The sequence below is a fragment of the Poromitra crassiceps genome, assembly GCF_964638095.1.
Source record: "Poromitra crassiceps genome assembly, chromosome: 16".
In the NCBI taxonomy this organism is placed as follows: Eukaryota; Metazoa; Chordata; class Actinopteri; order Beryciformes; family Melamphaidae; genus Poromitra; species Poromitra crassiceps.
In genome coordinates this window covers 9,797,999-9,812,185 of record NC_139645.1, presented here as the reverse complement: position 1 = coordinate 9,812,185, position 14,187 = coordinate 9,797,999, and the positions used below count along the sequence as shown (strand labels likewise).

Here is a 14,187-nt window from a genome sequence, read left to right as displayed (position 1 = left end):
CTTACAAACAACATTTGATGCTAGAAAACACCTGTATTCACTGATCCAACTCACCCTTAGGTTTTAATCTCTGTTGTTGTTGTCTTCGTATTGATGACTGAATGAATGTCTGTAAATGTAATTGTTTTTGTTAGGTCTGTAATATTGTATGTAGTGAAATTGAACATGTCCTTGTATAATTATTTTTCTGTTTAATGTACTGCAGAACAGGAACCTGCTGAAAACCAGTTTGTAACTGAGTCAGTCAGGCCAGTTAAATGTACATGTGAAATGTCATTTTATCCCTTCCTGTATAAATAAAGTGAACTGAACTCTTGTCTAATTCACGCAACAGCAGAGGGGTGTTTCTAGTAACCGGCTTGCACTGCACTGCAGTGTTTAACATTTCATTGTTACCACAGAAGAACAAGGCCTGCATCACACTTTTAGAGTTGAAGACTATATTTGCCTTCTGTTTCTTGTGTTACAGGTTTCGAATCAGTCATTTTAACCGTCACGATGATGGTGAAGGAGCTGTGTTTCATCATCCCTGCACCTAAACCTTCTCCGTTGTGATTGGAAAGCTGCCACAGACTCCAGAGGGAATATATGTGTGTCCTAGATGCCGTGACGTAAAGGACAAGCTCATTCCACCATGGAGAAAAAGAAAATGTGCCCCCGCCTCCTGGACTACCTGGTGGTGGTCGGAGCTAGGTAAGAACTCAACTAGATCTTGAATAGCAGCAATGTTGGTTTAAAAAAAAAACTTCGTGTAACTAGACATGTTGAATAATTTGGTCTGTATCATGTTATATAGGAAAGATGGTAGATACACCCTTTCTATTTTAAGATATGTTTTAGGTTGTACACGATACTTCGAAAATCTGAGTTTGGGGATGAGGATGTGTGGAATTATGTATCTTATAAAGAAAAAAAACATCGCATGGATGCATAACTGGGACGTATCCTCAGTGATGTACCCTGGGGTCATAGGATGTTTCGGGTCTCGCAACATCATACACCCTCGCCCTGTATATACTGTATACTGTATATACAGTATACCCATGAGGGTTGGGCACCCTGTGTGCATGGCACGAAAATAAATCAATCAATCAAAATCATATTCTTTACAAATAAAACTAAATAAATAACTAAATAAAAGTCATTTAAGTCATTTTGTGATCATAGATTTAAAACTGGATTGGCTAGATACTTGATTGGACTTGCATGCATGACTGCTTGCTGCAACACAAGGTTGTGGGCAGTGGTGCCCTAAAGGTTAGAGAAGCAACCGTGTGAGCAGAAGGTCGTCGGTTCAATCCCCGGGACCGGCAGGATAGATCTGGGTGGGGAAAGTGAAAAAGCAGCGCTTGCCCCTCCCTCATTACCACCACTGAGGTGCCCTTGAGCAAGGCCCCTGCACAAACACGGGGAGAACATGCAACCTCCACACCGAAAAGACCGGGGTGGTGATTCGAACCCACAACCTTCTTGCTGTGAGGCGTCAGTGCTAACCTCTGAGCCACCGCTCACAAAGTTAGTTGTGGTATGCAGGCTAGGCTGATATCCTGTCAGGTGATTCAAATGTCTTGATTATTGCATTAAATGCTTATCACTACTTCATGGCCAATTCAATTTAAATTCAAAACTATATTCTCACAGAAGGGTAATTAGATTTACAGACGGGGTTTACAATACAAGCTGACGGAACACAGAAACACCACAGCATACACTTTATAGACTCACATCTGGACTTGTGTATTGCTTGTGATTATACAGTAATAAACTCTGTTTACTGTGTATAGAGAGCCAAAGTGAACGTCACTTCCTGCTTCAGCACTGTACCAGAGATTTTCATCCGCCATTTATTTTCCCATAGACATTTCGTAAAATGCTTATATAAATAGGTTTACTTGTTCAAACCAAATGGTACAGATATATTTGGAAACAGGAGAGATCGCAACATTTCACTCGGACCTAAAAAAAATGCGGGTTTAAAGAAAATATTTTTTTCGATGTTGTTTTTTTTAAGTTTTGGTCCAAGTGAAATGTTCTATGCTCTCTCCCGATTCTAAATATAACTGAACCGTTTGGTTTGACCAAGTAAAACCATTTTTATACGCATTTTACTAAATGTCTATGGGAAAATAAATGGCGGATGAAAATCTCTGGTACAGTGCTGAAGCAGGAAGTAGGCGGTCACTTTGCCTCTCTATTACTGTAGGACTTTTTTAAACAACCCAATGTTTGTGCACCACCCACCCACCAGGCAACCCAGCAGCGACAGTGTGGCTCAGACCCCCCAGCTCCTGCGTCGCTACCCCCTGGAGGACCACCCGGACTTCCCGCTCTCCCCCGACGTGGTGTTCTTCTGCCAGCCGGAGGGCTGCCTGAGCGTCCGCCAGCGCCGGGTCAGCCTCCGCGACGACACCTCCTTCGTCTTCACGCTGACCGACAAGGACTCGGGAATCACCCGCTACGGCATGTGCGTCAACTTCTACCGCTCGTTTCAGCGAGGAGGAGGAGGGCATCACCGCAGTCGCGGGGACAAGGGCGCTCACGGGGACGCGGCGGGGCCGGGCACGGAGACCGCCAGCGAGGGGTCGGACGGCGGCGGCGGCGTGCCCTCCGCGTCGTTATCGACGCCCGCCAACGGCGACTCGGCGCCCGCGTCCGGAGCGGAGAGCGCCGGGCCGCCGGGCGGCGAGCCGAACGCCGGCAAGTCGCCGCGGCACCGACGGAGCGCCGCCAAGATGGCCGCCAGGAACCGCAACAGCACGTTGACCTCGCTGTGCATACTCAGCCACTACCCCTTCTTCTCCACCTTCAGGGAATGCCTGTATATTCTCAAGAGGCTGGTGGACTGCTGCAGTCAGAGGCTGACTCAGCGCGCCGGGCTCCCCCGCGCCACCCAGAGGTGAGGCTCATGGTTACATCATGGTGTGCGTTATGCAGCTCTCCTCTTAACACCATTATTTGAAACTTTCTTTCTTTCTTTCTTTCTTTCTTTCTTTCTTTCTTTCTTTCTTTCTTTCTTTCTTTCTTTCTTTCTTTCTTTCTTTCCTGTCATTGTTTAAGACAGAAAAGCAGACAGAATAGTATTAATTAATACACAGGACAAGATGTTACTATCCCTTGTGCCAAAATCCGAGGAAAAACACATTTAGAAGCCCAATCCAGAATAAAACAAGCTAACAGGCTAACAAACTAATAAACAAGACACAAATCACCAGTTACCTACCCTAGCCAACAGCAGTATGAAGCATGTCATTGGGGTTTTCAAGTGGGCACCTTCCTTCACCGACGTTTCGTTAAGTTAGGCCCACGACACCTCAAGAAGGCTTAACGGTGTAATCCAGCGTCCTGGAAACACCCCCCTCCATGCTACCACTGCACAACTGCATATTACCTCACTATCTAAGCCTAGCTATCCAGGTCAGTTCGGTATGACATTCCTGACTACACCACCACTGTCAATGATTCAGCCCTGTTGATGCGGACCGTTAATCATGACCAACAACAAACAATCCCTAACTACACCACCACCGTCAATGATTCAGCCCTGTTGATGCGGACCGTTAATCATGACCAACAACAAACAATCAATCTGACCTTAGCGAGCTCCCCAGCTAGCATGTTTCCTCCTTATCCACAGCCATTCACTTGCTCGTTCTGCTGCCTGAGACATGTTGCTAACCGCAAGTTTCAGGCTCCGTCCCCGAATGCCCAACTCAGTTAGTAAGGCAATAACGGACTTTGCCACAAAACCACGGCAGCCCACCTCTACAGGCCGCACTCGAGCCCTCCAACCTCGCTGCTCTGCCTCTGCTGCCATTTCAGCATACCTAGCTTTCTTGCGCTCATAAGCCTCCTCAACTCGATCTTCCCACGGGACTGTGAGTTCGATAAAATAAACTCTCTTCTCTACCTCAGACCACAGTAACAAGTCCGGACGTAGCCGGGTGCTAACTATATATGCTGGGATGACTAGCTGTTCATTCAAGTCAACCCTCATTTCCCAGGCTCCACCTACACTTAGCTGCCCTAACTTGTGCCTGACCTTAATTGGTCTAATCTTTTCTCCCTCACGTACAAATTTGATCTGTCTAGTCTCTTTGCTAGCAACTAGAGAATTTACTTCTAGCCGCTTTTCCTCAACTGCAGCTGCCAAACATTTCAACACCTGGTTGTGACGCCAGGTGTATCGCCCCTGGGAGAGACTGACCTTACACCCTGACAGTATATGCCTCAGTGTACATACACTAGAACACAACGGGCAGGCACCATCCTCGCCCAACCACTGATTTAAGTTCTGGGGAGATGGCAGCACATCATAAGTAGCCCCTAGAATAAATCTAATTCTGCTGGCCTCCATGCTCCACAACTCTCTCCACTTCAACTTTCTCTTCTCTACACTCTCCCAGTTCACCCACTGTCCTTGCTTTGCCTGCGACACTGCCTTAGTACATCTTACTGCCTCCTCTTGCCTATGTACTTCTTCAACTACCATCTTCCTCTTTTCTATTACTGATGCCTTGTTCCACACAGGTTTCCCTATGCACAACCCTAAGCCTCCACGCCCATGCTGCACCTGACCTATGATATCCCTGTGTCTAAGAGCTGACTGTGCTTGCTGTACTGCCTCCTTTGGGTTCCACTTCCTCCCTGTTTTAACTGTGGGCGCTACACTCCTAACCACTGGATCCTTTGACTGAGTCAGAGTCATTTCCAGTCTAACCTTAGCACACTTGAACTCCTCTGTCAGGCTAGATAAGTAGTAGTCTAGCGTAATATTCCTGAGCGTACATATGAGTCGAAAGGGTTTTGCATTTATGTCTAATTGTAACAAATATTTTGCCTTTAACATAATTTTTGATCTGCGTAATCAATCTGTGTACTCAATGTAACAGGGATGCTCTGATCTGCTTTTCTGGGAGCGATTCCAATGGCTAGTTAGTATGAGACTAAGTACACAGTAAAACATGGCACAGCAGTTGTTGTGCACTGTTAAGAAGGTACCAAAATATCCATCACATTTCTGTGTGTGAGGGACGGGTGCAACCACAAGTTCCTGGGTTCAAATCCGGCCTGGGCACCTTTACCGCATGTCATTTCCCCACTCTTTCCTGTCTCTCATCACCAGAATATATTATAAAGGCAACAATAATAATAATAATAATTCATATTGTTGCCTTTTCACTGCTGATTTTTGCTGCAGTGCCTTCTGTCCTCCCCCACCTGCTTGTGTCATTGTTGGCTTGTTATGTGTATCATGTGTCTGATACAAAGTCAATACAAGAGCGTTTCTCTGACGCTGTGTGCAGATATTGTATGCAGGCCATCTGTGGCTCGGGTTGTGTTTTCACAAAACCCTCTCCACTATCACACTCCACCTCCTGATGATACATAATGACAATATCCAGAGTGCTCGTACAGTAGTAGTTGCTGTTTTGAATGATTTGTTGTAAATGAAATCACAGATTCATTCCACCAAATTACTGCCAAATTATTTATTCATGGTTTAGGGAATGTAGCGATATGAAATTTCACGCTACGCTACGGTATCTCTACCAAAATATCACGGTACGGTATTTCACGGTACGTTTATTTATTTATTTCTAAATGACACGTGATTGATTGGCATTTCATGTCAGATAGAGCAAATGCATGACATTTAATTCACAGCTTTAAAGGATGAAGGTAATTTACACTGGTCTTTAGGTTAATTATCTTCTTGCTATAAATGGCAAAACACATTCAACAAAACCCTTATTATAGGTGCTGTCATTTCATATTGACTTATTGGTATGCTATTCATGACTGCTGCTTTTTAGTAGGGTGCACACACGTTTTCTCCTCAACACTTATCTATTTATAAATCTATTTATAGCCATCTATTTATAGCTTCAGAATCAGTGCAGCTTTTCCCACACATATAGTATAGAATGATGTGGTCTCTCAGTCTCAACGGATCCACATATCATCATCAGTATAGAACGACGTGGTCCCTCAGGCTAACCAAGCCCAGGGCTGAGCACACCTGTCTTTTCCCCTGACATGGTGTGGTTGACATGCGGTGTGGCAGTGACAGGTCCGAGAGAGAGAGAGAGAGAGAGAGAGAGAGAGAGAGAGAGAGAGAGAGAGAGAGAGAGAGAGAGAGAGAGAGAGAGAGAGAGAGAGAGAGAGAGAGAGAGAGAGAGAGAGAGAGAGAGAGAGAGAGAGAGAGAGAGAGAGAGAGAGAGAGAGAGAGAGAGAGAGAGAGAGAGAGAGAGAGAGAGAGAGATGCTTTTGTGCTATGGCGATGCTGACAGATTGAGGTCTCTGTCTGCCGTTGGGGAGCAGCTGCAGTTGGTGGGAGGTCTCCGAAGGCCTAATGATATATACCTCGAGTCGCCACACACTCCAAAGAGGATTTAATGGTTGTGTGTGTGTGTGTGTGTGTGTGTAGTGGAGAGTTTCTCATCAATATATTGGCAATTACTTAGCAGCCTCTCCCCTGTTTCCATCTCATTTGCTCATCAGATGAGAGAGTGTGGCACAGTTTGCCCCGGCCTCATGGTAGCTGTTTGGAGCAATAAAATAAACCACGTTATTTAATTTCCATCAATTTGTTTACCTCAAATGAATGCTGACTGTCTACTGGTAAAGTTGAGCCTATTACATTTCACAGAGATTAGTCAAGCGTGTTTTGATTATATCAATGTATAAATTTGGCCTTTATCAATTGATCATTGTATATCACTCACTGTGCTCTCATCCCGGGCTGTGGTGGCCCAACGGTTAGAGAAGCGAGCTTGAGAGTGACCGGAAGGTCGTCGGTTCAATCCCCGGGACCGGCAGGATAAATCTGGGCAAAGTGAAAAGGCAGCGCTTGCCCCTCCCTCGTTACCACCACTGAGGTGCTCTTGAGCAAGGCCCTTAACCCCAACCGCTCCAGTGGAGCTGCTCAGTGGCCAACAGATCAGACTGTGGTTGTACTGGTCAGCTTCCAGGTGTGAATGTGTGTGTGAATGTGAACAGGGCGCTCCTGAAAAAGAGAGCATTGCTCTCAGTGAGACTCTCCCTGTATAAATAAAGGTAAAAATAAAAAAAACTATCATCATATCATTATCCATTTGCAGTGTTTCCTCGAGAATATTTAATAGATGTTGACACTTGGGGTCATTTTTGTCTTTCGAGACAGGTTTGCTCCAGGGCCTGTTAACAGTTCCAGTCGGTATTGCAGTGTAAGAGTGGATCTTATTTTGGTCATTTATAACATGATATTTAGGCTATATCATATTACGGTATAAATGACCAAAATAAGATCCAGGGCAATAAGGGTTGGGCAATAAGTAGGGCTGGGTATTGGCAAGGACCTCACGATATGATACGTATCATGATATATGGGTCGCAATACGATTGTATCACGATACATTGCGATACATACATATTGTGATATATTGCAATACTCTACACAATTTACTCAAAATAAAAAAAATATAGCTAAAAAATTTAAAATACAACACGCTGTGTACCACCCAGGTAGTGTAATGTACATCACTTTATATTGATAACTTAGTGGACAAATTTAGTCAAAACTAGTGTTGAGTGTGTTACTGAACGCACTGAAATAAAAAGTATTCTCATTGTGTCACTGTGCAAAAAAAAAATCGATATGGGAAATATCGATACAGTATCGCAGAAAAAAGTATCGCGATATATTTCCGTATCGATTTTATTGCACAGCCCTAGTAATAAGCCTTTGGCTAAAAGAATATAAAGGAAACAGTGTCTGACGTGTGAATGTATAATAATAGACCATGTACTGTATGTCCATGTTGTCCTGGTCAGAGACACCATGTGGCGGGTGTTCACCGGGGCGCTGTCGGTGGAAGAGAAAGGCAGCCAGCTGCTGGCCGACCTGCGGGAGATGGAGTCGTGGGTGTACCGGCTGCTGCGCTCCCCGGTGCCGGTGGCGGGCCAGAGGCGCGTGGACGTGGAGGTGCTGCCCAGCCAGCTCAGACGGCCGCTCACCTTCGCCCTGCCGGACAACTCCCGCTTCTGCATGGTGGACTTCCCCCTGCACCTGCCTCTGGAGCTGCTGGGCGTGGACGCCTGCCTCCAGGTGCTCAGCTGCATCCTGCTGGAGCACAAGGTGAGGATACAGCAGACACTTACTGGATATCAAACACCCTTCCTGCTAGGGCATTTGAAGATATTTCCTCAATCGATCATCTGGAAAATTAACGATTGATTGTCGATTAATCTTTTTTTTTTAATACAAAAAAATGCCTATGACAGAAAATACTAAAGAAATTGTGTTTTCCCCCAAATTACATTTTTATTCCAAGAAGATGAACGTATACTCCAACAACAATCCTCTTATGTTTTAATTTGAGCTGTCCCAGACGAAGGATGACCAACGTGAAAGAAACGTTGAGATATCTTTGGTCTTGGCTAGAAAAACGCTTGTCCTGCGTCGCACAGTGAGAGAGGTTCAAAGATGGCCGTTGTCACAGTAGTGCGATCAAAGATAGCCTAGGAGGAGGAAGTCTCACAGTGTCCCAAAATGTAGGGTGACAGATGACAGCTACAACGACGTCTGATAACAACCAAGAGACATACCGCATGATCATATCAGTATTAGACGCTAAATGCTAGTAGAGGCTAATAAATAGTTGACGTTACCTCAAGTTCTCTCGCAAGACTGGCATCCCCATGTTGGCCCCTGTTGCCAAACGTTCAGAAATTCACGAGCCAACACTACTGCACTCTTAATCACAATTGAGCCTCTTTTAAAAACATCAATCATATCAAATCATATCAATCGCATCCAACGATAATATGTTAACTTAACTGTGCCCCTGGTTGTAAGCTGTCCCGTTGCTGCCATGTAGTGAAATTCATTCATTCAACCTCTATTTGATATCATTAGATCAATCAAATTCCATGTGATCGACGAAATTCGTAACAATCACTCATTCTTGGGGGGGCATGGTGGTGCAGTGGTAAGCGATGTCGCCCCACAGCTAGAAGGTCCTGGGTTCGATTCCCACCTGGGACGCTGTGAGCGCTGAAGGAATGCGTGCCCGTCCTGGGGTCGTCAAAAGGGCCTTTCTGTGTGGACTTTGCATGTCCCCCCCCCGTGCCCCCTGGGGGTTTCCTTCATATAGGAACCCCTTCACCAAAACATGCAATATCCTGGTCACTGATGTGGTTCCTCCTCTGGTCGTTAGGGGCGCCTGTTCGGAAGGAGGGGAACTCGTTGGAATAGCGTGATCCTCCCACGTGCTATGTCCTACCGGTGAAGCTTCCCCTGTCAGGTGAAAAGAAGCGGCTGGCTAACTGCCCATGTCTCGGAGGAAGCATGGAGCCAGTTTCGGCTCTCCCCAGATCGACAGAGGGTGGAGAAGCAACCAGGATAAATAAATTAAAAATTAGCACTAATGGGGGATAGAAAAATGGGATTTCTTTTTTTTGAGGGGGAAAAAAAACAAAACAAAAAAACAATCACTAATTCTTAACACATTCACTGCCAACAACGTATGAACACGTTTTCAGAATCCAGCTGTTCCCTGCCAACAACGTGTTTACACGTTTTTGGCATCGATTTTTTTTTTTTGACGGTGGGTTGTGCATCTAACGCTTTTACATCTCTTATATAATTATTGGAGCCACCGAACGTTTACAACCCATTCCACCGACCCACTAAGTGGCAACAGTGCTCTCCTGGCTAGAGAAAGGAAAGCATTTTTTTAACTTGTCACGCCATTCTCAGCCCAGCCATTCTCCTTTTCGCGCTGATTGCTGGCGATGCGGGATTGCAAATTTACATAATAGATTCAGCCGATCTACTATGATCGGGTGATAGATTACAGGTGGAGGAACACACTTTGAAACACGCAGCATAAATATGACCAGAATCGCAAAAGCTTCTCTCAACCAAAACTCCAAACGAGCGAGTCCATCCCGACTTCCTCAAACAGCGGCCGTGCAGACATGCAGGCACAGGAGAGCAGCAAAGCACTGACTGGTGACAAGCTTGTCCGCCCACGGAGGGAGGAGTTGAAGCAACTCGAGAGGGAGGGAGAGAGAGAGAGAGAGAGAGAGAGAGAGAGAGGGAGGGAGAGCGAGAGGGAGGGAGAGAGAGAGAGAGAGCGAGAGGGGGAGGGAGAGAGAGAGAGAGAGAGCCAAAAATGAATGGTTAAAGTGACTGTTCCATCCAATTTCACAAAAAGCCGTTTATCTCTGAATATTCTTTCTGACGCTAAAACCATGCTGTATTCAACTGCTAATGCTTACATAACTACTAACTCTACAAACTAACTCTTTTAGACAGAGAAAGTACACATTCTATTAGTACTTTTGAGATATTGTATGTTCACAAACTCCAAGCTGAAACGAATCCTCGGCTCTTATAAAATGAGCCATAATCCTCAAAAAACGGCTTGGCAGAAGCTACCTACAGCAAAAAAAAACGTCTGGCAGTCAATGTGTTAATGATCGATTATCGATCAAATTCTTAACCATCGATCATCGGTTATTAATCGTGCCCATCCCTACTTCCTGCCTATCTCTCTCTATTTCCCCTACTGATGTTTAACGAGCGGGAAGAAGAAGAGAAGTGTGTTTGTTTCAAGGAGAATGCTCAAAGGAAAGTTATATTTAGAATATTGTGATTGGCCAGCGGTGTCCTGTGGAGTGCAGCTGCGTGTCCCCAGTGGTCCCCGCCCTGCAGGAAGGTCTTTTTTTGTCAAAAGACTGCCGGGTGAATCGCCGCCCCGGGCGACCTTCAGCCGACATTTTCCCATTAGCCGCAGCAGGCGTCGCTAACTGAAGCCATGTCAGTGAAGCGTGGAAAACGTACGCTGGGGGGAAAAGGAAGCATGGAGCGTATGAGAGGAGGGGTAGACGCTCGCTCTACTGCCCCCTCAGAGCTGTGTCATTTATAACGCCTGTGACTTTGCATAATGGGCGACTCCAGATGTGACAGGGCCTATTCTTAGCCTTTCAAAATGACTAGCATTAGCGGGGGGTGTAACTGACGCCTTGTTCGTCCGGTGCAGGTGTGGTGTCCTCTGCTCGCTCTTGGCTTACACAGCAGTGACATTGATACACAGTCAAACACTCAACCTCACAACGTGTTCAGTCTCCCTGCTCAAAGCCCATGTCGTGTCCCTAATAGGGCTGCGTGCAATAAAATCGATACGACAATATCTCGCGATATTTTTTTCTGCAATACTGTATCGATATTTCAGAAAAATATCGTGATATATCGCCATATTGATTTTTTCCCACAACCATGTGTTCATCGACGCGATAAGAATACTTTTTTATTTCAGTGCGTTCAGTAACACACTTTTGACTCAATTTGTCCACTAAAGTGACATATTATTACACTACCTGGGTGGTACACAGCGAGTTGTATTTTCAGCTCTATTTTAAAAACTTCAGTAAATTATGTTGAGTATTGCAATATATCGCAATATCTATTGTATCGCAATGTATCGTGATACAATCGTATCGCGACCCATGCATCGTAATACGTATCGTATCGTGAGGTCCTTGCCAATACCCAACCCTATAGTCCAGACCTGGGCAAAAGGCGGCCCGCGGGCCACATGCGGCCCGCGAGCGCCCCCTGTGTGGCCCGCGCTGGAATAGCCAAAAAAAAAAAAAAAAAATTTTTTTTTTTTTTTTTTACAGTGCACCTGAATGCAACATGCAAGGTACCCGCTGAATAAGTGTCCAAATGTTCATGTCATTCTGGCCAATACTCCACTTCTGTTATAACATTTCAGTCTGGAATATGGAATATCTTTCAATAATCTTTATGACTAAAAGGCTAAAAGTAATCTCATGTGTAAGAAATGACTGTTCTACATTGAAGTAAAAATGGAAATAATTAACTTGTTGGTTATGGATTTATTTAGCTTCAAGAGTGCATTTTTGTTCGTGTGACCCTTAACACAGGCTTTGAGAATCCCGGGCCACTTACTGATACTTATGCTTAAATTAACACACTCATATTCTGGTTTATTTAAAGAAAAACATTTTGGCTAGTGGAAATTCTAATAGACCCTTCTCACGGGGGCCATTTTGTGTCGAGAAGCCAGGGTAACACTAATGAGGGTTTCCAAATCCCAATCATGGAAGTTGGAAACCCTCATTAGTGTTTTGCTTGCACCTGTGTTTACCCTGGCTTCTCGACACAAAATGGCCCCCGTGAGAAGGGTCTATTGGCTGGTAACTTTAAAATATAGCAGCCGCAGGTGGTCAAAAAGGTTAATGACATAGGAGTGAGTGAGAAAAGGATCAAATATTGGTGTTTAAGACTGAATAATGACATCACAACTGTTAATTTAAAATGAGGTATTCCTCTAAACCTGACTTCAAATGCCCCCCCAAAATTTGCGCCGGCGCCGTTCGGCCCCCAACGCTCAGCAAAAACTGGCGCTCTGGTAGCAAGGACATTTTTTTGTGGTCCTCTCTATCATCAAAGTTCCTGGGTTACGGCATGACAATATTTGTTCGGCCCCCGGCAACAATCTGGGTTTCACATGTGGCCCCCCATGAAAAATAATTGCCCACCCCTGCTATAGTCCCTAACCCTTAACCCAACCTCACAACGTGTTCAGTGTCACTGCTCAAAGCCCATGTCGTTGCAGCGAGGGCAGTCCAATCCACGGCTCTGTTGTCTTGTGCGTGCAGCCGTGCATGTGCACTGACCTGCCCCACCCCCTTATAAATAAACAAGTAGATCAATAAATGATGCGCTGCTCACTAGTACAATCGGTGCCACTTTATTTGCATTTTTACAGATGAATGAATGAGATGGGATGGTGTTTTCTAGCGAGAGTAAAGATGAATTGAGGAGAGGGAATCCTCATTGCTTGTTACAGTACTAGAAGAAGCAGCAGGCTGATCGCTTGCTCCAAACACGACACCGTCTCTGTTTTTCCAACAGATTATTGAGTTATCTGTGGTGGTCACGACGACGACGGGTGTGCCGGTGCCTTAGGCGAGTCTAGCCGCTGAAATAATTGTTTGCTTTATAGTAAACACTTTAAACGTGTTATATTTGATCAGATTGGAGAGTCTGTTTGCGTTTGACTTGTCTAATATTATTGGGAGTAGGGATGTTCATTTTGAAAATTTTCCAAAATCGATAATCGGTGAAAATTAACGATCAATTATCGATTATCGATCATATTAATACTTAGAAAATTTTCATTTTTTTTTTTTTTTTTACAAAATGAATGTCTATGGCCGAAAATATGAAAGACAACGTGTTCTCCTCAATTAACTCTTTATTTCAATGTGTCTCCTCTCCAACACTGCTGTCCCCGGCGCATGCCGGTGTGAATTTCCCATGTTTAAAACAGTTTTGTTGGCACAAAGGCCCGTGCCCAGCCAGAAAACTAGAGACTACCGTAAATTCCGGACTATAAGCCGCACCGGTGTATAAGCCGCACCTGCAAAGTTGACTATTTTTTTCTTATATAAGCCGCACCGGACTATAAGCCGCGGGTGTTTTAATGGTATTTTTTTTTTTTTTTTTTTTTTTTTTAATTGTGTTTTAATGTTTAATTACCATATGTAAGGGTTCATGCACAGAGGGGATTGTCGGGAAAGAGATGGCTGTTTGAGGAAGCTCCCATTTATTAACATTTCAACAAAACAACATAACACAACACCACCTGTGTTGTTTTTTACAGTGCACACAGTGTCATACAGTGTCATACAGTGTGGTGAAAAGAGGGCAAGAGAGGAAATTAAAACAGAAGTGGATTTATAGTTAGAAAGAGTGCTAAAAAAGAGAGATTTTTTTTTTTTTTTTTTTTTTTTTTGAAAAAATCCATAGATAAGCCGCACCGTTATATAAGCCGCAGGGGCCAAAAAAGGCCAAAAAACGGGAAAAAAAGGTGCGGCTTATAGTCCGGAATTTACGGTATATGAAGCTCCACCTCACGTTAGTCGGCTGTGCAATGGAGTGGGGTGAGGAGGAACGAATTCCACCCAAACCTAGTCCAAAAAATAATAATAATAATAATAATAATAAAAAAATCGATCCAAATGCCACAGGATCGATTCCAATCCTTAACTCATTCACCGCCAGTTTAGGACTGCCAATATTTAGCACAGGCCAAAGATTTTCATAATTGTTGGTCATTTTCAAAGCCCACAGTAAATTATCTATTAGCACCAGAGTGATTTGCAATACCT

At 44.5% G+C, this 14,187-nt stretch overlaps 1 protein-coding gene across 2 annotated transcripts in view; it reads left to right on the top strand.

Annotated features, from left to right (window-relative positions):
• Positions 1-14,187, top strand: part of madd (MAP-kinase activating death domain) — a 75,923-nt gene that overhangs the window by 12,201 nt on the left and 49,535 nt on the right. For both annotated transcript variants that reach the window (XM_083653105.1, XM_083653104.1), the window contains exons 2-4: positions 470-693; positions 2,249-2,896; positions 7,813-8,116. In XM_083653105.1, the coding sequence (XP_083509231.1) occupies positions 635-693; positions 2,249-2,896; positions 7,813-8,116 (1,011 nt within the window). In that variant the 5' untranslated portion in view covers positions 470-634. The remainder of the gene's footprint in view (positions 1-469; positions 694-2,248; positions 2,897-7,812; positions 8,117-14,187) is intronic.